The sequence below is a fragment of the Coloeus monedula genome, assembly GCF_965178545.1.
Source record: "Coloeus monedula genome assembly, chromosome: 3".
NCBI classification, from domain to species: Eukaryota; Metazoa; Chordata; class Aves; order Passeriformes; family Corvidae; genus Coloeus; species Coloeus monedula.
Window position 1 is genome coordinate 9,285,427 of NC_138783.1, and position 27,027 is coordinate 9,312,453.

General features: G+C 37.9%; 1 protein-coding gene across 1 annotated transcript in view; it reads left to right on the plus strand.

Moving 5' to 3' along the window:
- ROBO1 (roundabout guidance receptor 1) overlaps nucleotides 1-27,027 on the plus strand; it is a gene marked incomplete at both ends in the record, with an annotated part of 493,955 nt that overhangs the window by 358,848 nt on the left and 108,080 nt on the right. The window contains one exon of the mRNA XM_082279020.1: nucleotides 25,172-25,329. Coding sequence (XP_082135146.1) covers nucleotides 25,172-25,329 — 158 coding nt within the window. The remainder of the gene's footprint in view (nucleotides 1-25,171; nucleotides 25,330-27,027) is intronic.

Sequence of the window (27,027 nt, forward strand, 5' to 3'; positions counted from 1 at the left end):
CTTTAAATGAAAATCCTGCATTACAGTGTCTTGCAATCAGTTTGCAGCAGTGTTACAGAGTCACAGCCACAACCATGGGAGCAGTCATGATTTAGCTGAAAAGTGCTCTCAGGTAAATTACATAGGAGCTGGCCTGTGAACGAGGCTTTTAAAATTATTTTTATAAAATCAACAGCAAACCAGAAAAAAAAACAAAAAAACAACCAAACCAAAAAAAACCACAATATGCTTGCAGGCAGGTTTGCTTAGAATCAGATGCTTGTATTGGTCCTTGCGTAGCTGTTACAACCCCAAGGCCTCATCTGAAATCAGGGCACAGAGCCACTGTCGAGATCTTGGGAGGTGCCAGGACTTTTGGGGGATCTCCTGATTTTTTAGGACTGCTGACAAACAAGTAGTGAGCATGTGCATATTTGTTTGTGTATAAATATGCATATATAAATATGTAATTTTTAAGTATGTGGAACTGTTGATTCTTAGTTTGGGGGTTTTGTTTGTGAGAAAGGGATGGGAGGCAATAAAATGATTTCTTCAGCTTGTGGTCGGAATTGAATAGTGGGTGCAGATTCTGAGAAGATTTAAATTTTTTGTCTTTTCACTGAAAATTATCAATATTTAGGCAATTTGAAAACGTAGAAACCTATGGAAGAGTATATTGCTTGTGTGTAGTACATCTCTGTGAATATTTTGAGCTGCAGTCCTCTTTCTTCCTGTCATCTCTTGTAGCTGTTCCTTAACTTTAACAATCTGACTTGAATTCAAGCTAATGCGATTACTTAAAACTTTAAAGTCCAGCAATAATTAGAGTACACCTAATGTCAACAGGGCTTCAAGGAGCTTGTTAAAGAATGTAAATTTAATTTGAGCACACATAAAATGGTTGCCTAGTCCCAGGTATGACAGCAGCCTCATTATCCAATAAAAGTCAGTGATATGAAGTCCTTATATATTTTGCCCCAGGAATCTGACAGCCATTTTCTCTGCAGGATTTGATAGTATGAGAGCAAACGTAAAGATGAGGTTCCAATTATGGTACTTCTTATTTAAATCTGCATCTTTTATTAACCTCATGCTCCCATTAGAACAGGTGAATGGAAATTATCAGATCCATATCTAAATGCTTTTTATTTTATAAACAGGCCACAGAAAAATCTTAGTTGTACAATTTCAGTATTATTTAAATCTGTTTAATGGTTTGGTTTGAGACTTTCATTTCAGAATTTAATGTGGGTATAAAAATACAGTGGAAGTATCTTGTTAATATTTTCTCAGGTTAACATTGATAATGTGGTCAAGATGTATCTGTCTGTGGCAACCATAGGACACTAAGAACAGAAAGCTATGCATAAGTTGAATTTCTTAACATATGTGAATAGACTTGTGGCAGTATGAAGAGGATGGAAGGATTTTCATTAACATAAACCCATTTTAGTTTCTGAAGGGCTCAGTGAGCTAAATCCTCTCAGTATTTACGTCTAGATCTAGGTCATGCTCTACATCTATTTGAGGTTTTCATACAGCCTTCATGTTTCTGATGTTTTGTGACCTTTGGCTGTGTGGAAAGCCATGTGTTTATTTCAGCCAGGAAACTGGGACTAGGGAAAACAAGGGCAGGTTTGCACAATGCAGTCAATCAGTGTGGTTCTGTTCCCAGATTTGCAAATGCTGACAAGTGGTTTTGTCGATTCAGGTGCTGAGTTACAGGGCATCACAGATTTTGGACCTGGACAATAACCCCACATGATCCATTTCTAACATTGCTGATTTTTTGCAATCTTTTAGACAAAACCATGAAACATCAGTAAATTAACCTGAATGAGTCCTAGTATTCTCATTTTGGTATGGATAATTATATACTTCTTGATTAAACTTCACTTTTATTGAAAGAACCAAATTTTTAGTTCATCTTTACATTGTGAAGCATCATGTGAATACTGGTGAATTCTGTAGTGTGCACATCCAGCTGTTCCTATGAACATGGCATCAAAAATGTGATAGTTTTATTATAAGCTACAAGTACTACTTAGTAAATTAAATGCTGACATGTTTGGTAAAGGAAAGAATTTTGACAGTATCACTGTAAAACAAGATTATTTTCAACACCATATACTTAGAGCAGCTTGAAGCCTAAATCTGCTGCAAACTAAATTACTCTGGTAGGATGCCTAACTTTTTGTGGAGAACACAACTCACAAATAAGCATAGGATGGAGCTGCCAATTTTATTGCTTACATAAACCAAATGCTTGGTGTTTGAGACCTTGTTCAGAAAGACATTAAAAGCATTAAACGTTTCTCCATGAATCACATGTAGAAATAAATTTAATTGCTGACCTCTTGGGCACCTGTGTGTGCCACCAACATATATATTGTGGGTGCCAGTTCTAATACCCTTTCCTTCCCAGTGTTGCATGGGGGACAGTTAAAACATTATTATTATGACATTCTTGAAATTTAAACATATATTTGTTCAAGTTATTCAGTGATTCAATTCAGATCAAGAAATAGTTCACAAATAGTCTGATGTCTTTTGCAGAAAAAGGTTTTTTTCAGCTCTTCTCAGAGCTGTAGCCAGGGCAAGGCAATGGGAAACACACTATTCAGTGTTTAGCTCAACCAGACACAAGTGGCTAAAATCCTGCACCACAGGCTGGGGTTTGGATTGGGGAAGAGGGAAAGATAATCCAAATGACTTTCTTTCATTATGAGGCAGTGAGTAAGTCACTCTCTACATTGTCCTTCTCTCTTCCTTTCTCTTGCAGCAAATATTTGAAAGTGTAAGAGGATGATAGATCCTATAGTCATCAACTAAGTCTCTTGGTGTTAGGCTTTTACATAAAAATGAAATGGGTTTTCTGACTCTTTGTCACTTGCTGATTTGAGAGATGGTCAGCAATCTCAGGAACCTGCCCTGTGTGATGGATCCTTGACAGGCTGGTTTAGAGACAAATGTAGCCCAAAACATGCAGTGCTTTTGTCTTAGTTGCCCATAAAGCTGAACTGCAAAAAGAGAGTGAGCCCAGCCTGTAATTATGGCTATGTGCTCAGTAGAGGAAACAAATGGGAACTGACTCTCCTCCCTACTGGTAACACTAGGAAGTGCTCGAAAATAGTGTATTTACACTTTCCATCTGTAACTCTCAGTAATTATTTCTTTGTTACTGTTAAAGCACTTCTCAGATGTTTTCAATTACTTTTTTCGAATTGAGGATAAATAAAACACATTCTTGAGGTTAATAGGAAGAACAGTTCCATCCCCGTTCCTGGTTAGAGATTATACAGGATATGCATACATAACAGTGTATATAATATTGCAAAATCATGTCACTTACATTAAGCAATTCTGTGGAGTTCTGGCTTCTGACAGGTGCTCTTCTAAGCTCTCCACCACCATTGCCTGGTTCCATGTCTCATTTTTTTTGTTGTTGGGAGTCCTTGTAATGTAGAAAAACCTCTATCACTCTGTATTGCCATTGGTGCCACCAGTGCAAAGAAATTGCTAGGCCTTGTTTGTTTGCTTGACTTGTATTTGAGAGGGGCAGGGCAGTTCTGGAAATAACCTAAATGTTAAAAATGCTCAGCTGTAACAGCAGTGTTGCTTAAGGATAGGCGTTGGGTACAATTTAAAACAGTTAATGGTAAGGAAAAAAAAAAGCAGAACACCACCACGATTTGGTAAAACCTCACAGAACAAATATATAACAGAGAACTGCTCCCAAAGGCGTACAGAGCCAGGAGTACCTGTGGGAAGAGGAGAGCAAGATGGGAGGAGGGCAGGGGGTTGTGAGGTCTGGAAAACAGATTTCATGGGCTGTCCTTTCTGTGAGCATGGCTCTGCAGCAGTCTCTGGTGAATACAGAGGACATCACTCAGTGACCTCCCTTCATTCCCCTAAAGTGCCATTGCTGGTTTCAGCCATGAGGATCAGTAAATGCAGCAGTAATAACGGGTGCAGGCAAATCATTTTTTTCTCCTGTCAGTGATAAGGTTGCTTTTCTTTTGTCCTTGCACACAAGTGAACAAGACTGGCTCCAGTGTAACTATCCTGCTTTGAAATCCCCTTCAAGAACTTCATCTTAATAAGTATCCTAGTGTGCATTCTTGTAAGTTGCCAACACTGAACATTTGTTTTTCACATGTTGATGCTTTCTTAATACTTTCCCTTCCTTCAAAGCTAATCTTTTCCTATACCATCAACAGAAGAATGTAATCTTCCATTAGAAAAATCTGTTGAAAATCCCCATTATATTTGTTTATGTGTGTGCAAATGTGTATAAACCAGTGCATTTTAAATATAATTCATTATGAAACAGGAATTCCTTGTTTTCTTTCATTTTGCTTGGTCAACTGAAAAAGAACATCTGTACCATCATCCTCACTGCAATTTTCCACCCTGGCAATTACCCACATGAGCAAAGACCATGTGCTGTTTTAGAGAGCAGGATACAATTGTGCAGGGTTTCTGTTGATCTGGGTAATTTAGTGGAAAAACTCTGATTAGACTAATCTTGCCAAAAGGTAGTAAGGGACACATTAGATGGCTTACCTGTAATTTAGATTTCTTTTAAGCCAGGTACAAATTGATGTTTTTGTGTACATAAAAAGACATTAGAAAAAGATGTATTATTCATAGGGACTTCTTCCTAATGGCAGCTAAAACTTTTTGAATGCGTAATGCATTTGTACTAAGGAAAATATGTCCAATATTTCTTAAATGTCAAATATATTTAAATATTTAAAAATTAGTTGAATTTGTGCTTCATTTAGCAATATATTTAAAAAATGCATTCAGCACTGAGAGTTGTTTTGAAAATGCATTATCCAGTTAGCAACTGAATAAAATATTTATCTGACATGCTGACATAAAGATGCAAAATCATTGCAGTATAATTCTTTTTATGGAGGTCTTAAAGTGAGGTCAAATTTCCATTCATTTATAGCCACTGTACAAGGTTACTAGGTCACCTCTTCTGACTAAATAGAGCAATAGTTACAGTAGAAGACAATGAAAGCTGCTCAGTTGAATCTTTAAGTGCTTAGTCTTTGTGCAAATTACAGCAACTGTTGAATCATATTATTTCGCACATTGCAAGCTGGAGTAAAGAATCTAATCTAAGTATCACTACAATCATCGTGAGGATTATTGCTTGGTAGGGCCTGATCCATCCTGTTAGGTGGTCTGTCTGCCTTTTGTTTTCCAAGAACTTTGAGAAAAATATGTCTGAATAAACAGTAGCGAATCTTGTGTGTGAAGCTGGAGATACTTCTGCCATCAAAAGCTCAGAATCCACTCTCAAAAGTCTTGTAGTTTGCTGTGATGTATGTGACATGCAGTGTTGTCAACTGATTGGGGGAATGGACCCATCCTGCCTTTGAAACTTTTAAGTTCAAGGATATAAAGCCTCTGAAAAGGGTTGGAAACTTAGCCAGGTGCAGAAATCAAGCACAGGTGCAATCAGGAATAATAACTGCACAGCCAAAGAGGTACAAAAGGAGGACACAGCACACAGGCCTCTTCTTCCTCTTTGCTGGTGCACTCCTGCATGGGATTAAACAAATCTGATGATTGGGGGCTGTTCATTTGTCCCTTGGAATTTGCTCTTCCCCACAAATCCTCTTTTCAGGTAAGTCAAGCAAAAATGCTTCTCCCAAAAGGTAAAGGTAGCAACCAGGAAGGGCTTGAAGTGGACACCATTATTTGTTTGCTCACCCTCAAGTTGCCCTGTCCATCTATCTTCCTTTTCATCAGCCTTCCCCTGTGCTGAATGCTGACTGTGCTCTGAATTTATCTTACCTGCTAGTGGTATTTTAAATGACAAGTTTTCTGATTTTTGGACCATGTGAGTCTTTCCCCAGTACATTATATAGTCAGACATGTACTACAGAACCTCTGACTACCTCAAGATTTTAGTATTTTACTGTTCCTTCTGTGGTCTCTATTGCAATAAAGGACTACCAGTGAAAAAGCAGTCAGGAGTAGGGCACTGTCCCTACTTATTTAAATCATTATCTGAAAATTCTGCTGACATTACCCCATTCATAATTTAATTTAGGAAGCATGTCTGTTGTTGACCCTGGCTTTGTGTTGGGTGTTTTTATTTTTATTTCCTTTCTTCTCCTGTACCACTATCTGTGGTTCTTAAAATGGTTAGGGACCTGATTTTCCAAGGTGCTCCTCAGCACTGATTAATAGGTCTGAAAATGAGGCTCCTTTTGGGCATTGTTGAGCACTGACCTCCTATAAAAGACATGATGATGCCATCTTGCAGAACTGCCCAAGAAGTGGATTTTGCTGAATTAGTGAACTGTTCAAAATCCAGTATGATTTCTGTAATCTAAAAATGCATCAAGGTCTTGCTGAGTCATTTTATTCCTGCTGTTGTAGAGAACAGTGGTAAACCTTTTGTTTTCCCACTTTCAGGGAAAGCTTTTCTTTTATTGTTGCTGATTGTGGCACCACTGTTTCCATTGCACTCTTTCTGATGACATTTCAGTCTTTTCCCTGACTGCCGTAATTTAATTTATTGCTCGTATGTATACATGCATGAATAGTTCAGATTTCATTTCCTAGATAGTAATTTGCACTTCTGGCATTTAATTTCATTTGCTGTTGGGCTGTATGTTTTATAGTTTCTGACTGGCTTTTCCCTCAACAAAACGCTGCCAGCATGAAATAATTGGTATGGGAAAAGACTGCACACATGGATTATGTATAAAGGGACTTAATTGATTAGCTTTGCAAAAGATCCAAGCTTTGCTTGGTGTACATTTGCCCCAGTTTAGTCAATGATACCAAATTTTTATGGATGGCTCAGCACATCACAAAAATGCCTTCTTTTTTCTCATAAGGGTGGATGCCTAGTTTTCCTGGGTACAAACCCACTACGCTGCACTTTGCAATTCTTGAAATATATGGCAAAATCTCCAAGTTTTCAGAGTTTTGCCTTTGGATGGTGTTTGGTGGGTTTTTTTTCTTTTTTTTATAGCTAAGGTGTTCTGTTCTTCTCTGCCTTATTACAAGATACTAAAATGCTAAATTAAATTAGAACTGCTATAGGGTTGCCTAACAGTATTGCTTTATCTTTTCAATATAGTCTTTTTAATTTGTATTTGATTGTATAATAATAGAAATTCACTTTGCATTCTATGACAAAATTAGATGACAACCTAATATAAGATAGTGGTAGTTTGCCAGTAATAGAGCAGAGGAAATTAAAAAGTGTCTTGTGTAGTTCATAAAAATAATCAGGTCACTTCTAAAATAATTACTTCATAAAATTACCCAAAGGAGAAGTTCTGCAGAATATTTCTGCAGAAGCTTTTTAAACCAAAGAAATATTTTTTCAGTTTAGACTTGTCAAACGATTCACAGAGTACTATATTTTTTTCCCCTTTGTGCTTTGGCCCAACACTTGAGAAGAGAATTATGAATGTAAATGAACACAAATCAATAGGAACACTGTTTTATTATTTCACTGGGAATTTCTGTACAATTTTAGAGCAACTTGCTACAAGTTGAGCAGACGATTAAGGTTAACCTTGATCTTTAGCCAGCTAGGTTGGCTTACATTCTATCAGCAAGGGAATTAAATTTACTCAGACACATTTTAATTGGCATTTATGCAACATGTACTCACAGATGCTGAATTCATTGAGAAATACTGAGTGCCATCTGTTTAACTCTATTTCCTCTCTATTAAAGTATAATAAAATCAGACCAGGTCCTTCTGGCTTGCTAATATATTTATCTTTCAGAATACAATATTTTAATTACCACATCAATATAGTGTTATTCTCTGCTAGATAATTATTTCTGTGTATAATTAAAAGTAACCTTATTTTCTGTGCTCTTTTTCATAGTTGTTGCCTCTGAAACTTTTACATCTGACATCAGATATCTTTAAAAATACTCGATGATTGTTTCAGTGTTGGCTGAATGTAGGTGCTACTAATAGGCTCACGTGGAAAAATAATTGAAGTTACTGAGTAACATCCAGCCCGTTCTTGAAGAATTTGGCTGCATTTGAAAACATGACTGATTGTTACTGACTGATCATGTTGCCTAAAGTAAACATGTATAAATTCTAGATGCATTTTACTTAGGGATAAACAACACATAAACACGTTAGTACTCTACATTTATTTGGGAATGTGGGAAACAAAAGGTGTTTATCTTGATAGAGTATGTGGACAGTGTGGAAATACATAAATACATATCTATATATATATATATATCTCGGTAAGTGTGTGTGTGCAAAAAGTACTACTGTACTGATTTCCAACCTCATATGGTAAATGTAACAACAAAAATAAATATTGTGTGCTGTATTTCATAAATGGACAAAGCTGTTTTCAATCCCTGGTACCTCACGTGGGGCTGGATCCTCTTACTGCATTCTAGGCTGTGGTGAATTTAGGCTTAACTGCTGCATTCTGACTCAGGTGGTCCCTGGTGTAAAATCACAGGTGACACAAAGCAATGCTGAATGCAGGTTATGTAATTGCACCTCTCCACTCTTCGGTAAGGAAGTAATAGAGAAGATAGCTCCCATCCTGTAAAAAATACGGTTGGTAGTGTTATTTAAGGTTTTTGAGGGTTTTATTTTTCTGTTGTGTTTTGGTTTTGACGGGTTTTGGCTTGGTTTGGTTTTTCACCTGAACACTGTTCATGCACTTTTACCAGATTCAAGACCTTTTGTCTGCTTTTGGCGTTTAGAGGGAGAACTGACCAACCTCTCCCTGACTGAAGAAAACTTTTAAGCATTATCTTTAACTTATTATTGCTCCAGAAACACTGGGACATGCTTAAGCACTTTTCTAACTTAGTTTTCAATATTTCTGTTTTATTTTTGCATTAATGGAACTAATGGAATATATGAATTTTCGTGATGAGGCATAGAAGGTTACTGTTCTTCTAATTTAAAAATGATAGTTGTCTCCAAATTAGTTACCTTTCCTTTGCATTCTTGCAGTAGAAGCTGTTTCATGCAGTAAAAGTTTTCCAAACTGTTTAGGTCATACTTCTACTTTTGCACATGCTACTCTTTTTTAGTGCTGTTGCTTTCTGCATGAGAAATATAAAAAGTAAAACTTGCAGAGGGTAAGGAGATTAGAACATAAAATACGGAGTATAGCAAGTTAATAAGATGAAAGAAGTATGGTAACATCTAACCGTGAAATCACATACCCTCTCTCTTTTCTTTTCTTCACTATTTTTTCTCTCCTCCCAAGGTTTTCTTTGCAGGGTAAGCTGGCTGATATTTGAAAGTAATTTTTCAGATTATACAGATAATTTGTGACATTTTCCTGTTGTGCTTGTGTTTGTGCAAGGCACTTACCTTTGGTAGTGTGTTTGTGGTGCTGTCTTTATGTAAAGCCTGTTACAGCAGTGCCTCAGCTTTCATCATTTCCCTATGGTGGGTTATATTGAAATAATAGTAATTCCCTTGCATACTATGCAATTAGCCTTGCTAGGTGATATTGGATCTACAGATTCAGTTTCAAAGGAAAGGTTAAGACACCATAAGTATCTTTTTCCTTTGAAGTACGCTGTGGAGACTTCATCTGGGGATGAAAGGGTGCTGACTTGTAGGGCAGTGGGGGTTTAAGGGAAGAATGCCCATCTCAAATACGGGCAAATGAGATTGTTTCCATCTCTCTGCAAATAGTGCCCTATAAAACAATGATGCTACAAAGAGATGAAGAGTTAATCAGACAGATGTTGATAGATATAGCAGGTTCACTGTCCAATCAGACTGTAGGGAAAAAAAACCTCAAAACCAATCCCTTCTGGAAAAAAACCCAATCATATAAAATATACATGCATGTAATAGGATTTTCTTGATATTTATTTCTTGGTACCAGCAGTGTGAAGCTAAGACTATTCCCACTTGAAAAGTATCTTTTTAATTATCCATCTGTTTTCCCCTTACCTTTCATTATTCTGTCTGAATTGGTGGATCTGTGTGCTTCAAATGGTATGTAGATTAATTTCAGTTCTGGAAGTCTTAAATTATTTATGCTGTTTGGGAATAATGTGCATTCCCATTGTTTACAGCTCTGGTGTTTCTGATTATGTAGCATCAGTCTTCTTTTGCTGAGAGTGTCCTCTCTTGATTAATTCTCTAGATAGTTTGATAATGGCCTATATCCAAATGATGTATATACAAATCCCAGTTGTTTCCATGAACCTTGGCAGAGTTTAGTGAGGTATTTGGTACTGGGTTTTTTTTAGATGAATATGTATAGAGTTACCCCTTTCCTCTTTAAATTGTTTTCCTCTGAGAGATTAGATAGTTTTGCCTGTCATACAGTTTTATATGTTAGAATAGCAAAGGCTACCGAGGCATTATGTGTACAGACATAGTGATAAGAGAAGTTTGACACGATAATGGGAATAAATGCTAGCGACACTTCTTACTTCTGATAGCTGGTGTCTTTATAACTTTTATAAACTCTTTGGTAACTCTTTTATAACTCTGTTTTTCCCTGCTTACTGTTGTACTCTTAAGGGTTCCCATTTTAGACCAAGTACATCAATTCAGTGGATTTGTGGGTATATAATATTATTTCAGTGGCTTTAATAAGGACACAGCTTCTTACCCCTAAAAAATCCAAGATACACAAATAGGTTTTAACATGCAGCAGTAGTGCACATAAATTGTGGGTTTGGTACTACATAGCATTCTAAGTATTTCAGTTCTGAGACAAGTATCTCATTGCGGTGAAGCCAACAAGAAATACAGCAAAGAAGACCACTTATATATAAGTATACTTATATGCACCTTACACTTTGTATAAACACTAGGAACGTTCACTATTTAAAAGCATTTTCTGAACAAAGTAGCTGTAGTGCCTCAGTCTGAAAGTTCAGGAAAGCTTCTTAGTGGTGACTTGTCGTGGTAACCCACTGAAAGATGGCAAACAATTGCATTCAAGCACACAAACAGAAGCAAAGCACTTTCTTTAGAAAAGAGAATAAATCTTTTTTTTTTTTTTTCTTTAGATTCTCATATATAAATGAACAGGGTGACTTTGAAGATTCTTATTTGCTGACTTGTGTTTTCTTGTTTCCTGACAAGATAAGGCTTGCATAGCCCTCTTGCTCCTGGTGGTTTTGTAATCACTACCCAAAGTCTAAGAAATAAATGCACTGTAATGTGAACTTAAAACTTAATCTGACATTTCTGAGATTGTTACAGTGGCTATTAATAAGGAATTTTTAAGATATCAGGTATTGTTAGCTCTACTGTATATTCGTTACGTGTGCAGAAAGGAGTTTCAAGTACTCCAACCCAAAAGAGGTGTACTTATAGAGAGAAACAGTTTTCCTGAGAAGCAATGTCCACACTGTGCACGTTTCAGGAAGACTCCAGTTGGGGTCTGTTGGGGGTCTGTTCATTTTCTGCTCTAGTTTCATCCATCACCCACTGTAGTTTTCATTTACTAGAAAGTCCTGTAACAACAAAAACCTGTTGTCACATTATGTATCAGAAAAACAAGTGTAAGGATTTTGGCAATCCAGATACTTTTTGGGGGTGGTTGTTTCGGTTTTTCTTCCCTTAACTCAGTTGTTTCTGAGTGAACTATTAGAAGATATCAGTAGCTTTATCTTGCAAGTTTAGTGGCTTCTACGTATCCTCTTTACCAAAATTAATAGCAGTTAATTTACTTTTTTAAAACGGTCTTGAAAACATATGGCATTAATTTTTATGCATGTACTGGCAGTCTAGACCAAGTCTCATAATGTTTTCAAGATTACTTTTTGTGCTTAAACATACAGAAAAGAACCAGGCCACTGAACTGACTTGAGAATTAATTCAGAGTTCATGGAGAATTGAAAGGATCCTCGTCTCGCACAATACGACGTTTGCTTTTTCTCTCTATAACAATTCTGAATGGAAATCTAGGAAATTAACCTTTAGGGGCTGCTCAGCATGGGTGGGAATTTAATTAACAGAGTTGGTAGGTCTTTGTAAGAGTGAGTGTACCATGCTCTCCACAGCTCAGGTTTGTAGGGGCAAGGGAAATTGAGTGTAGGTAGTGCTGAGGGTATCCATACTCATATGGAATCAAGAAGAATGTTGTCTGTTGAATTTTATCCAGACTTAAGTTTCATTGTGTGTAGGTAGAAACACCAAAAACAAGGGGGAAAAAAGACACCTGTCAAATTACTAAAATTACATGTTAAAATTTCTTTACTGCCATAGTTTCCTGGGAAGTTTTTGAGGATTTGCCCTGTACTGCAGTTTCTTACAGGCTGTGAAAGAAAGGGAAATGCAGTATTTCCCCCAAATGGACTCACCACCTTGATACTTTCTGCCTTTCACAGCCCTTTCCATCATGTTGGTTTGCTTTGCATTTATAAGTTCCCATTTCAAACAGCCTAAGCTCACCTTGCAGTCATCCACTTTCCTTTTGCTTTGGTGGTTAGTGCTGATGTGTTGTCCTGCATGCCACAAAGCCCCTGCCAGCCCACACTGCCTCAGAGCATCCCAAAGTTGGACAGTGGTGGATGCCAGCACCTCTTTTATAGCTGTTATTAAAGATGCTATCTTCCGCTGCAACACTGAAGTTATGCAACTTAATGTTCCCTGTGTATTAAAGTATTAATGAAAACACAGCAAACAATGAATGTGACCTGATAGAAAAGGAAGCATTTAATCAAAATTAAAATCTTCAGTAATGAAATCTGCCTGGCTTTATGCGCGTTTGTGTTCACGCTGAGCATTGCCCTCTGTTTCCTTTTGTTAATTCTGAATCAGACTTCTGGCTGCTGTCTTACCACATGGGGTGATCCACAACTTGGTGCACTCCTTCCTGCCAGCAGTACAGCAGACTCTGCTAACAGGCAATGTTTCTCTGATTTTTCCTCAGTAGCACTTACTGCACATTAAATAGTAACATATTGATCAGTTGGCACTTTGCCTTCGAATATCTCATAGGGATTGAAGCCAGCATGAGAGTCCAAATGCAGAAGTACTTTTCTGTGTGATTTTACTGTCTTTTGCCATTTATGATAGCGTATAAATCTCCAAGAGCTGTAATTCAGAGTTCCAGCTTGGTGAATTTGGTGTGTCTATTTGCTTTCAAAACCATTTTTCATTGTTGTAGCTATTAACTTTGCTACTTTTTGTAATGCTCTTTGTAGAATTTTACAATATTTGAAGCCTTCAGATGGTTTCCTAAATTATGAGATGTCACTGTAAATCATAAAGACGTCTGTCTTGAGATTTTTCAAATTCTGAACAATAAAATAATTGAGTGTGTGATATTTTTCCGTGCCTGTGTGTAGTGGGAAAGGAGAATGATTCATTTCTTAGAATATGCCTGAAATAGAACAAATGTTTGCCTGTACCATTTGGGATCTAACTGAAAGCAGTTAATTGAATTAGATGAAGACTCTATTTCTCTATGACCTCTGTGTAAGGCTGTCTGCCATTTTCCCCTGAGGTGATTCCCTGCATTGTTTTCTAAAACCAGCAAAAGTAATTTGGAAAGTACATGATATTTGGCATAAATGTAATTTTGAAATGGTTTATCCATTTCTGCTGTGGCAATCTCTTGTCAATTTACATCTCGAATGTATTAGGAGGTAAAAAAACAAGATAGCATTACCATAAGGATGACGCATTCACGCATTTGGGAATGCAGGGTATGACTGATGAAACATCTACTATCTAACTGAGGTATGTCCTGCTGTATAGCAGTCTGGAGAGCTGAACAAAGACAGTGGAGCTCTGTGGTCTGTAGATTCTGCCAAGACAATAAAATGGTATACAATAAGAGAAAATTAGAACAGAATGAAAGTGTATGTAATAGTTCAGCAACATTTCTGAGCTGTGTGGCCTTGCTGTAGTGTGTGGCGCCAACAAATGCTGTTCTTAGCTCTGCTGTTATTTAGAGTGAGCCACTCAGCCATATGAAGTGCCTGCATCTTGCCCCTTCTGACTGATGTTTCAGGCTTGACCTCATGTGTAATGGGGGAATATAATTTTCTGGAATATTAAAGAAGCGACTTAGCTGTTTGAGTGTGATAATGATACTGTATATTCTCTGATATTAAAGTGTCATTTTTTTCAACCACTTTAAGAGCATAATGGGGATTTTTTTCATGGAAATAAGAGTTCTTTCAAAAAAATGTTGATGGTAGTGGTATAACACCCTAGAATTTGCATGCTAAGCAGAAGGACAGGGCTAAAATTGTTGTGTGGAGGCAGCATCTTTAGCAGAACAATAACATAGGGCATATGCAGATTTAGAACTACTGCAGAAAACTTCTTATCAAGGGCATGGAAATCTTTATTTCTTTGCAAATGTCTCCTCTGATAAGTTTTTGACTCCTTCAGAGTGAAAGGATGATTATAAGCAAATATGCAAGTATGGTCAGCATTTAAGTCTTTCCCGTACTACAGGAAGTGCTGCCAGTTCCATTGGCAGGCCTCTGGAGCAGTTGCTTCTGCCATTTTAACAGCACAGATTACAACAAATGAGGTTCCTTTGGATTTGGCCAGCTGAGGGATTTTCCATTTTAGGAACTATGGGATGAGAGTAAGTTTTTCACAACACAACCCAGTGTCGCTTGCTATTGGAGAGCAACACATTTTAAATCAATTGCAATCTAGCTTCATTTGCCATCTTAGCTATAACCTTTCATTGTAAACTGGCTAAATGTTTTCTTCTGTCCTTGCTACCTGTATTCCTTTATGCTGAGTTAGATGACAGAGGCATTTCTGGGTTGGTTCTTGTACTCTTTCTTGAAAAAGAATTCTGTTCTGCTCGTGAAATAAGTTTGGTGAGTAGTTAAGGAAGACATTGGAATTCTGGTGAAGTGTGTTCTCACCATTTCTCTTTCCTTGTCTGGTCATTATAGCTTCTTTGATTTCAGTTATCTCTTTATGATGTAATTTGGATGGCCAAGACAGAGTCTTGCTGCAGCAAGTAATCTGGTTCTTTTTCTCCATTATAATCCGATTTGAAGGAAGGCCAGTGCAGCCAACAGTTCCTTGCAAACTAAACATCAGAATCTTACTTTGGAGTGTAGAGAGAGAAATTTTTATTTACAGAATGCCGTCAAATCCTTGGATCTAAAGATGCACACTCTTCTTTGCCTTATGAAAACTAATTTGTGATGTCTGAAAGACAATTCTTGGCTGAGCTGTGTCTAAAACCCCTTGGTTTGTGTCCATAAGTTTGGAAATGTGCTGTGTTAGTCATGCTGAAAATATTGTCTGTAATCCAGCATGATTCAAATAACCCCAATGCAAAATGTACTACTGCTACTATTACTAACAGAAAATGCCTGAAAATATTTCATATTTAGGACAAGTGAAGGGAAATAATCTCTGCAGTCTGTAGAAATTAATCTATTCTTCCAGGAGGTAAATTCTTAGTTACAGGTAGTAGATGCCTTGTCCTGGAGCATAATACGTGGAAGATGTTGAGAGGGATTGCTTTTCCTACACAGTCAGTCAAATTAATAATTAGGTCCCTTCCCCTTATCTATTTTCAATTTTCAATCAAACTAAGGGATACTCTGAGAGCTGCGTGCCTGAGGCATCACAGATCCTTCAGGATTTAATTAGGTTTCCCAGTGCTGCAGCATGCTCTCTGAGGCCTGTCAGTTACCCTTTCTCCCAGGAGTTAAAATTACTCTTTATATGACTTATCAGATTTGGTCATTTAATTGATTCTCAATTCATCATCTAATCCATTTACAATTTCCTTTCCACATGTGGAAATGCTGTTATAGGCTGACAACTATGTTGCCCAGTAAGATTCCAGGCAGTACTTAAAACCCAAATCTTAAATGAGTGAAATAAATTCAGACACTCTGAGTGGTTTCCATAAATTTTTGTAATGGTTTTCAAGTAACTTCAGCCAATGGTTTTTACAGAAGTCTTTTTTCTTTTTCTTTCCTTTTTTTTTTTTTTTTTTTTGATCCTGCTTCTTAAGTCTGCCTTTCTTTCTATTAACAATTGCAAGTTTCTTAATGACAGTAATGAATCACAATAAATATATTTACTTTAAACTCTGTGCAGTCGTAAGTTTATTGCCAAATGCCTAAATATTTAATTGTTTTTGCAGTGTAACATACTGCTTGATTCAAGCATATGACTTGTATTTGCCATCAGCACCTTTTAAATATGTGATCCAAGTGGTGCAGCAGTCCTTGATTTCCTTCTATTTTAATGGATTAGAAGCAGGCTGGTCTTTTATTTGCTGATATGTGTTGCTGAGTGTCTTAGGGAAGGACACTTTTCCAGAGATGGTAATTATTAACCTTCAGTAGATATGAAGATCCTAATTTGATGATGCTGTGCTGAATCATCAAATGGTTTAGGTTGGAAAAGACCTTTAAGATCATTGAATCCAGCTGTTAACTCAGCGCTGACAAGTTCACCACTAAACCATGTCCCAAGTGCCACATGTGCACGTCTTCTAAATCCCCCCAGGCGTGGTGACTCCACCACTGCCCTGAGCAGCATATTCCAATGTCTGAACACCATTTCAGTGAAGAATCTCTTTCCTAATACCCAGCCCAAACCTCCCCTGGTGCAATTTGAGGCCATTTCCTGTTGTCCTGTCTCTTGGTACCTGGAGCAGAACCCAACCCAACCTGGCTCCACCCTCCTGTCAGGGAGCTGTAGAGTGATAAGGTTTGCCCCCCCCAGCCTCCTTTTCCCCAGGCTGAGCCCTGCCAGCTCCCTTGGCTGCTCCTCATCAGACTTGTGCTCCAGACCCTTCCCCAGCTGCATTGCCCTTCTCTCGACACACTCCAGACCCTCAATGCCCTTCTTGGAGCGAGGAGCCCACAACTGGACACAGGATTCAAGGTGCCACATCATCGTCATTGCCACATACAGGGGGACAGTCACTGCCCTGATCCTGCTGGTCACTCTGTTCCTTATTCAGGCCAGATGCCATTGGCCTTCTTGGCCATCTGAGGACAAACGGGCTCAAGTTCAGCTGCTGTCAACCAACATCCCCCAGGTCCTTCTTCGATGGGCAGAGAAAAGGCAATCAGAAACATAATTCTTTAGACAGAATCTGTTTTACAACAACTTAAAGGTTACAGTAATGGAGACAGTACATTTTGCTAACATTTTAGAAGTGTGATATAATTTCACTGCTGCTGTTTTGTACATCTATCACCACTATTTAACTCTATTGTCTTGGTTCTGTTTGTCAGTGCTAAAACAAAGCCATGTTTCTTTTTTGCTTTGGCTGTCTGTGCTCTCTGCTGATGTCATCAGCCAGGTGGTACTAATAATGTTAGTACTAAATTACATAGGCTGGTAACACGAACTTAGTGCTGCTTTCTGACACCTTTAATCTGTTAACATCCTTGCAGTAGAATGTGGTACAAGATTCAGTAAAATCTTTAGCAGATCTGCATGTTTCATGAGAAATAGGCAATTTCCCACTGCTGGAAATTCTGTGTTACTCTGCTGGGTAGTAGGAATGCAAGTTTTCTGAACGAAAACGTTCCATGTATGCCATTCACGCTTTCTTTAATTCTTTAAGTAATTCTTTTTCACTCATTCAAGTTAAGTAATGCTATTCTTCAGCACTCTTTAACTCTTCCAAATTTAAATCACTGTTAAAATTTCTACATGCCTCTTGAAATGTCTACCAAAATCTTAAAAGTGGTGTAATTTCAAATTTAAAAATAAATCCTTGGCAATATGAGAATGAGCGTAATAATAAAAGGCATTTCTTAAATTGTTTCAATGTCTCAAAGAAAGGCCTTTGGAAATCTTTTCTTGCATTCATTAACCCTTCAGGATCTTCCATAGTGACATCATGGAGGAAGTATTTATGAACGAGCTAAATAAACTAAATTAGTTGATCTCAGTGGTAATAAAGTAGAAAAAACAGTTGTTTTACTGAGCAGTTTTAATGGTTGTTTCCTTTCACTAAAGGAGATCTTGAGATAGAAATATATATAATGTTGTGATGTCAATTATGTAGACCCAGGTAAAGGTCTGAACTAACTCATACATATGCATATGACCACTAAGCAAAAAGCCATTTGATTTTAAAGTGCTTTTGTTTCTTCAGACTCTGAGGGTGGTGGGGTTTGCTAATGGGCAGAGTTCAAAGCCAAGCAGGACAGCACTGTATGAATGCATGACGTTGAATGTGTTGTCATAAATGTAGAGCTGAGGCTTAAAAATAGATTTCTGCTGTGATGATGTCAAGTGGTGGTCATTGCTTTATAACCAGCCTCTTTGCCATGAGCAGCCTCCTCTGTCTGGAGACCTGTTTGATGTGGATTCTCAGACTGTGCAGTCAGAGCTGCTGTGGTTGGAGCAGTGGCCACGTGTCCAGTGCTTCTGTAGCTTTTGAAGCTCAGAGAAGGCTGAGGGAATATTAGAGATGTGGATACTGAACTGATTGGCATCTGCTTGTCTGTAGAAGGCTTTCAGTCTGACTGAGCAAGGGGTAGCAAGAGGTCAAAGTGCTGCAAGGTAGGAGCGACATAAGAGAACTGGAAATGATGGGAAGTGAGGAGCCCTAGGCGTGCTGGCTGAGACTTCCAGCCTCTTGGAGCCTTGTAGAAGTGTAGACATCTTTTGAAACATTCCATACAGCACTGCTGGACTCGGTCACTGCATAAAATTATTGCCTGCATTACATGAGTGGTCTTGTTAGATGATCACAACAGTAATTTCTGACTATTTATAGCCCTACTCCTTCTGTTCCATTTTAATGACTGTTTAACACCAATGTTAACCTGGTTTTAACACCTTCAGAAAGGAAAAGAAAGCATTTTTTCAGGGAATCAGTTTTTCCTTTAACTTTTTATGACTGCATGGAGACTTTTAGGGAGGTCTCTTCCAAAAAAATATTTCTCATTTGTAAATGATAAAGTTTTTTGGTCAAACCAGGTAACAGTTTAATTAGGTCTAAAATATTATATGGTAACACATGGGCTGACTTAAATTCGATAATGCATACCTTTTTTTGTTTCATTTTCGCTTAATTAGGTGCTCTAACACTTTCCTGTTAGTGGCACGCATGTATTAAAAATTGTATCCTGACATCTGTATAAATTTCATGCCAGCAAAGTCTTTAAACAAGGTACCATAATTCTGGCTGATGCTTAAGTTAGTTGTAATTAAAATTAAGCACCTGGTTTGAAGCACTGTTCCAACTGACAACCATCTTATATTTGAATGCCAAACATGTCTGGTGCTTCTCAGTAAATTTGAAGTACAAGTTCAGTAGGTAGTGGGGAAAAAGGGCTCATTGCTGATCCTAAATTACAGGAAGAGTTCTGCTTTTCAATAACAGCTCAATCCTGACTAAGCAATAATTAGTTTCTCTTTGATTGCAGCTTCATGGGATTAGATGATTTATATAACCTCCTGAATCCTATTTTTGTTTTCCTAATTTTATAGGTTTTTAAAGAAAGCTCTCATTTTTGTTGTTTTGTTCATCATATTTTATTAGTCAGATGAAGTATTAGGTGAGAACTTAGTTTGTAAATACTGCTCTTTTATTGGGGAGGAAAAGGAAAACATGGAAATACTGTATATATATATGTAAAGGAATGAAAATAATAGAATTGGTGGGTATTAAAAAAGATTTAAAATCTATTTCAGTTTTTAACAAAATTAGCCAAAAAGGCGGGGCAGCGGGCCATTAAGGTTGCATAGCTCAGCTTTAGCTTGTTTGATGTCAGGAGGGTTTTGTTTGCTGTTGGAAACTTGCTCATTAGCTGAGGTCTAGTTGTTTTTCAAAGAAATGTGATGAGTATTTCTTCCATTTATTTCACTTTCTTTTTCCACCATTTTTGAGGCACCTGCTCTTATTCAAAGAAAGATTCAAATTATCTTCATGCTGAAAGAGTGGAGCTTGTTGGGATCTCTTCTGTTAAATAATTGTTTCATACTTTGGCTCACCGTCTCTCTCTAAGAAGCAGACTTGCAAAATAGTGTGTTTTGCGTGGGATGGTGCAAGAGAGTTAATGGAAAGCAATTCTGAGTGATGCCTTTTTAAAAGAATTGAAATGGATTAAAATTGCCTTGGTCTGATTCAGAAACTTGCACCACAAGCATCATCATTTCCCTCTTCCTCTGTTCACTGAGTTGACCATGGCTATAAGATCTTGGTTGATTAGGGATCCTGGATATATTTTGCTGCACTGCTTTGAACTGTGCATGAGGTGTCTGGACTAGAATAGACCTGTAATCAAAATTTTCAGGAAATTTTCTGATTTCCAGATCTTAAAAGATACCACCTGTTAAGGCATGATATCCACAATGTCTGATGGTAATTACCTTACAAATTCATTCTTTTCAGGTATTGACTAGAACTTTCTGATTGGTTTATTTTATCTTGTGTTTTCTATATCCCTTTCGAATCACAGTTACTTAAAGATTACTGCAACAATAATCTTTCTGAATTATCTACAGTTTATATAGGCAAAAACAATCCTGCCTACCTTCCTCTCATTTCACCCAGTAGTGTCTCCCTACTCTTTTTCATAGAAGGCAACAAAGGAAAAAAAAAGCACTGGGTGCTGCATTTTGCAAAGCAGTGTTTTGGTGCCATCTCTACTTAGCAATAAAAATTTATCCTCAAGTGGTTGCCAGTTCCCTTATTCTCTGAGAAAGAGTCTCTGGGGAAGGTAAAACTCTTTAATGAATTGAAGAGTACACGATACGAAGTAGTTGTGTGAGAAGTTGACTTTTACATGGAGCTTTTGAACCTGATTTGTTCAGCATGTTCACACAGCACGATCATGGAGTTGTCCCAGCTGTGCTGTGATGATGGTTACAGTCATTCTTCATTGTATTTCAGAAAATATTAGGTAAAATGCTAGAAAACCGTAACCAAGGTCTGTCAGAAATGGGGAGGAGGGTGTTACATCTATGAAGATTCTTAAAAAAAAAAAAAAAGAAGCAAATGTCCTCTTGATATATCTTTTTTTCATTCCAGCTGCATATATGTAGAAAGAGGTGAAATTTCACTGTTGGGTGACAGAAAGCATTTGCTTTAGTGGATTGCAAAGTATGCTTCTAATGTAACTTAAAAAGGAAATGTTTTCTCAATTTACAGTGAGCCTTGACTGTGAAGGACAGCAAAGAAAAAATAAGGTTTTTTTCAGTAAGGGATGAAAATTTTAGATTTATAACTTCATGCAAGATTGCCAGGGCCTGAGGCAAACAAAACAGAGCATGTATCTACTTTACAGCTGCGAAAATAATTGCGATGACTATCTGTGGAGTAATCTCTAATGGATTACATTTTGTTAGCATTTCATTATGTGATGTTAGAGCCAAAATAATTTATAGTAAATGGGAAAAAAAAATACTTGTTTTGAAGTATCTGTGGCCTGGACCTTTGATGTCCTCCTAGGCATTCTCCTAAGAACTGGTTAATTTGTGAAAGGTCTTGGTTTGCAGGCAAGGTACTATGCTTGTAAAGCTATTATAAGACTAAGGAGTGTAGAAATTACAGAAGTAATTTGGTTTTATTATGTAAGTACTGGACTTCTTTGTTTCTTCAGGGGTGCTAAAGCCATCTGAGGTGCTATCTGATAGTCTTTGCTCTTAGATTTATGAGGTCTTTCAGACTTGAAAAGCACTTACGCTTTATTAAGATCACTTGATTTAATTTTTATTAAACTTCAGGCTGCTTCTTTTTATATGTATCTTAAATTTATCCAAATGATACAATCTTCAGCAGTAATGAGAGGCTTCTTACTCATGGTCAAAACACTTTTTTGTGTTGCAAAAGAACTGTGGCGTAGCAACCTCTTCTGCACTTTCATGTGCTGTTGGCACTGGGAACTGGAGCTATGGGAGGGAGGGGTTAGTAACTTAGGGCAACTTCTGTGTCCTCTTCTTTTAATGTTCTTTAATTTGGAGAAGTGATTAAAAAAAAATAAAAAAGAAGTAATAATATGTTCAGTGGCTCCAAGCCAGATTAAGTCTCTACGGTATTAAATAGAAAAAAATTCTTGGACTTCAGTAGAAGCAGTGTCCAGCTATCCATTTGCAGGATATGGTTTACAGTGATCCATGTGTCTGGATGTCTTGAGGGTTGCTTGGGAACACAAGAAATTGTCTCTGGCTGTTAACACCACATTCAGTGTAAGCGGAACAAGGATATTTAATATTTTCAGTGTCTGGGAGAAGTGTTTTAACACTTCCATAACCAAAAATTAATCCGAACTGTCCAATTTTTGTGCATCAATATATAGGGGAATATAGTAAGGAAGATATAAGGGAATGTGGGTTAAACTTAACAAAGTTTTGTTGAAAGCAGAGGGGAATTCAAAGGATTAGTCTTTTGACCTACCTTTCTGAATAACTTAAAATGACATCATTCCCCTTTTTAAAAACATGATGTTATAGCTGAAAATATTTTCAATTTTTTCCCAAGTTCACAGAAGGAAAATATCCATGCATTTTGCCTTTTAGAGAGAGAAATACTTTGTTCTTGATTGGAGTGTGCTTTCTCAGGCTTTTGTACACTAAGCAATAGGTGCATGTTTTATTTGTTGGGTTGGGTTTTGGGTTGTTTTTTTAATAAACTCTCTGCACTAGGTTTGTTCAAGAGACCTGGTCTGTCCAAGAGAACATGTTCATTCAAGAGCACCTCGTTGTAGACTTGACCTCCAGGGGTTCCTTCCAATCTAAATTATTCCATAATTTCTTCCTTAAGTCCTATAATTCTGTTCTATTAGTATGTATTGTTAAAGTGATATAGACATGTTATCCTTGATTATACTCTTTCAGAGCAACAGTATGTACTGCTTCCAGGGTATCCAGGAGTTTCAATAATTGAACTGAAACATTAGAAATGTGTGTGCTTCAGAATGCAAGGGGATTAGTAAATTCAAATGTTTGGTGAGATCTGTACTATATTTAAGTCTTTTTGACACACAGATGTTCTTTGTTACTTCTGGAATTTATGTCCTTTTTCTACAATAGTGGCAAAATATTCTTTATTTATTGTTTTTGATTCCGGCCTACACTTCTGTATCAGTGTGGAACTTTCCCTGTTGTGTATTACGTTATAATAAAAGCAGGTGTGAGCAAGGTATATATACCTCTCTCCCAAAGCAGGTGACCCATTTGCCCTCAGACCGGCATGAAGGACCTTACAGAGAGGGATGGTTTGGTGGTAGCACTGTACCTGTAAGAACAACCACATTCCTTAACAGCTGACAATAAGTCTCACCTCCCTTTGAAGCAGCATTAACAACCAAGCCCCTATTCGGTAGTGAATGTCCATGTATCTGGGGTCCATGGCTTGGGAGGTATAGATGTATTTTTTGCTGAAGCTTCTTGGCATTATTTACTGTTGACACAAGATTGTTGCAGGTAGCACGAGTGACATACAGCTCTGTAAAAATCCTGAGAGCCCTTTGGTTGTAGTGTGCTTTTCCATTAGCCTATCCTTTGTTCAGTGTGGATGGAGGAAGGGCAGTGGAGAGGACTAGAACGTTGTATTTGTTATCATTTGTGTTATTTATTTTTAGATTAAACCTAATGCCACTTACTTGGCAAGGCTTAGGAATGCCATTCTTCTGTTAAACCGTGCCCTTATGTAGTGGTCTTCTGGGCACAGTATGAGGTCTCTCCTCTCCTAGGAAGAAAAATAATCACACAGCTATTGATAAAATTCATAGTGGATGGCTGGAGGAAACGAGGAGTTTCCTAGGCCTGGGCTGGGCCAAATGATGAGAAAGAACAAATTCTAGTAATGAAGGTGCAATAAAAATGCTTCTTGCTGTGTAAAGGTGGTAAAATTGACTTCTAAACAAAGGATGTGATCCTGGCTTAGACTAAGTGATGACTGCCAGAGATCAGGAAAGATTTTTAATATTTTTGCTTTGGAAAGACACAAGCCAAATTGCAAAGATGAGTTTGGCTAAGGCTGGGCCAATGTTTAGTGATTTGTAATGTCATCAAAGAACTGGGAAGTTTAGTTAGTTCATTAATTTTTGCCCTAAATTTAGGGATGGGTACAATTCATATGGCCAGTGGCCAATCTTTAACCATAAACCTCTGAGTTACTGGCAGGCTGACCTTGTGTCTCAGGAAAAAAGGGGCAGAGAGCAACCTCTGCAATTCTTACCCCCAAGTCACATTCTACCTGAGCAGAAGTTACTGTGCCATCTTCAACTGTGATAGGAGTCACAAAATGTTTTGTTTTGAAATGGACCTTAAAGGTCATCTCATTCCAACCCCCTGCCATAGGCAGGGACACCTTCCACTACACCAGGTTGCTCAGAGATTCATCCAACCTTGGACACTTCCAGGGATGGGGCATCCACAGCTTCTCTGGGCAACCTGTGCCAGGGCCTCATCATCCTCACAGTAAAGAATTTCTTCCTAATATCTAATTTAAACCTGTTCTCTTTCAGTTCAAAGTGTCATTGGCAGACTTGCTGGGGGTGCCCAATCCCACCCATTGATCCCATTGTCCATGTCACCAACAAAGATGTTAAAAAGTGCTGGTCCCAGTACCGACCCTGAAGAACAGGATTTGTCACCAGTCTCCACTTGGACATTGAGCCATTGACTGCAAATCTTTGAGTGCCACCATCTAGCCAATTCCTTGTATACAGAGTGGTCCATCTGTCAAATCCATGTCTCTCCAGTCTGGAGACCAGGATGTCATGTAGGCCAGTGTCAAATGCTTTGCACAAGTCCAGTAGATGACGTCCATTGCTCTCCCCTAATTCACCACTGCTGTAACCCCATTGTAGAATGGCCACCAAATTTGTCGTGTGATTTGCCCTTAGTGAAGCAATGTTACCATGTCACCTCCTTATTTTCCCTGTGCCTTAGCATAGTTTCCAGGATGATCTTCTCCATGATCTTGGTGGGCACAGGGGTGAGACTGACTTCTGTGCTCACAGACTTTATGCCAAGTGCTACCAGTGAGGCAGCTCATCTGTGGGAGCTCTCTCAGCCTCTTTTACTTGGCTTGTATGTTGGAAGTTAAATTAGGGTTGCACATGGGTTTTCTCTGTTACTGCATGGAAGTACTAGAGACCATCAACAGATTATATTGATTAACTGATCTGTTCATTAATATAAAATACAATGACAACAGACACCATTAAAGGCCAATACAAAACACTTTGCTGTGCCATTAGTATATTGTTGAGTAATTTTTTTGCTTCATTGTCTTTATTCTTTCAGTTCTACGGGATGACTTCAGACAAAATCCATCAGATGTCATGGTAGCTGTGGGGGAACCTGCAGTGATGGAATGCCAGCCCCCTAGAGGTCACCCAGAACCCACTATATCATGGAAGAAAGATGGGACCCCTCTAGATGACAAAGATGAGAGAATTACAGTAAGTATAAAAAGTTTTTCCAAACAACATGAGAATCAACTAATCTAAAATTACTTGTCTCTTGAGCATGTGAGCATCTGTCTGTGCTGTCTTTTCGAGGATATGTCCTTTCCTTGCCTCAGAGGCAAGGGCTAGTCTGCATTTAGCTTGGAATGTAACCTCTCATCTCATAGTACTTCATTGCAGGGTATGCATGTTTGTTAAAGAGGCCTAAGCAAAACCTGTGTTCTTCTCTTCCTCAGAAGAATTAGAAGCTTGTGGAAATGAAATTCATTATACTCATCACTGTCCTGTAATTTTCTTACCTTTTATACACCTACAAATTTCTTCAACCTGTAATATCTGCCTTCTTTGGTTGGAAAGAGCAACTACGAGTAGTCTTGTTGAGATATTCTTTTGTAGTTCTGTTGAAAAGAAAACATGCAGAAAAGTTGTGCATTGTATTAGAAAGGATAAAAAGGGTTTGGGGATATAGACACATTTCTTTGGAGAGATAATGGCTTATCCTGCCATCTCAAATAAATCTGTTTTCTCATTAGAGGTGTTGTCATACTCATTTGTATCTGTAGCTTGCTGAATACAGTGCATGACTATTCAAGAGTATGGATAAAGCAGCTTCTCAAATCATAAAACTATCTTTTTCTTTTTAGTTTCTGACATGTGAAGCAATAAGCTAGTGAGCCTAAATGTCTTACAGAAATGGCAATGAAAAATTGAGTTCAAAAATCGCATATTTGCTGCCAGCATGGAGACGCAAGAAACATGTTTCCACAGGAGAGAAACTGTATCATCTGAAAGCACATACCATCCTGTTGGTGCTAGAAAGATCACTAGTGTAAAAGCAAGATCAGAGGCACATACCATTTACATGCCTCAATCACATACTGAAATGAGGGAAATGTTTAATGAAAGTACTCTTAAACCCCAACCACCTAAGTATAAAATTACCGGTTTGGTTTGAGATCGAAATTGCCTGTTATTCCATTTATGTTTTACAAACAAGACAAAGCCCAGGCATTCTGCTGTTGTGGCGTATGCATACATTTCAATTTTTAAGTACCCTACCCAACCTATACTGATTGCTGGCTATTAACTCTGTTCCTCCAATCTTACTTGCTAAGAACTTGCAATTTCCTTTTCAAATCTCCTTCCAACCATGACAAGTCAATTGACCTGAGATAAAGAGAAGATTCCAGTGCTACCTGTGGGGTTTTTTTCCCCAGGAAGTGCTTTCTAAACTTGCATTTTCTATTGCTATAGTGTATTCTCTTGAAGGATTTTTCAGGTGTTGCCTATTAAGTACATTTCTTTTGTTATACATGAAAACTGTTCCAGCTGCTGGAACAAAGACATACCCAGAACAAGAGTAGCTATCACTGACTGGCACTGTCACCTGTAGTCATTAAAGCTGCTCTTAGGATGAAATAAAGCCCGTCAGTTTGGTTTTATTTTCTGGTGTTTGTTTCAAATACTCACCCACACAGTATTCTTTCACCATGTCATCTGGCAGAGCTATCGTGTGTTATCAGCATCTCCTGCCAAAAACAAACAAATGGAAGTGAGTTTTGATGTAGGTGTAGATACACACTTGTTTCAGGTACCCAAATGAGTGCTTGTTTCCAGAGGTGTAAACAACAGAGCTGCCATAGCCCAGCTTAGCCATGTCCATTGACATTGTGTGTGCCTGGCATTGTCCTG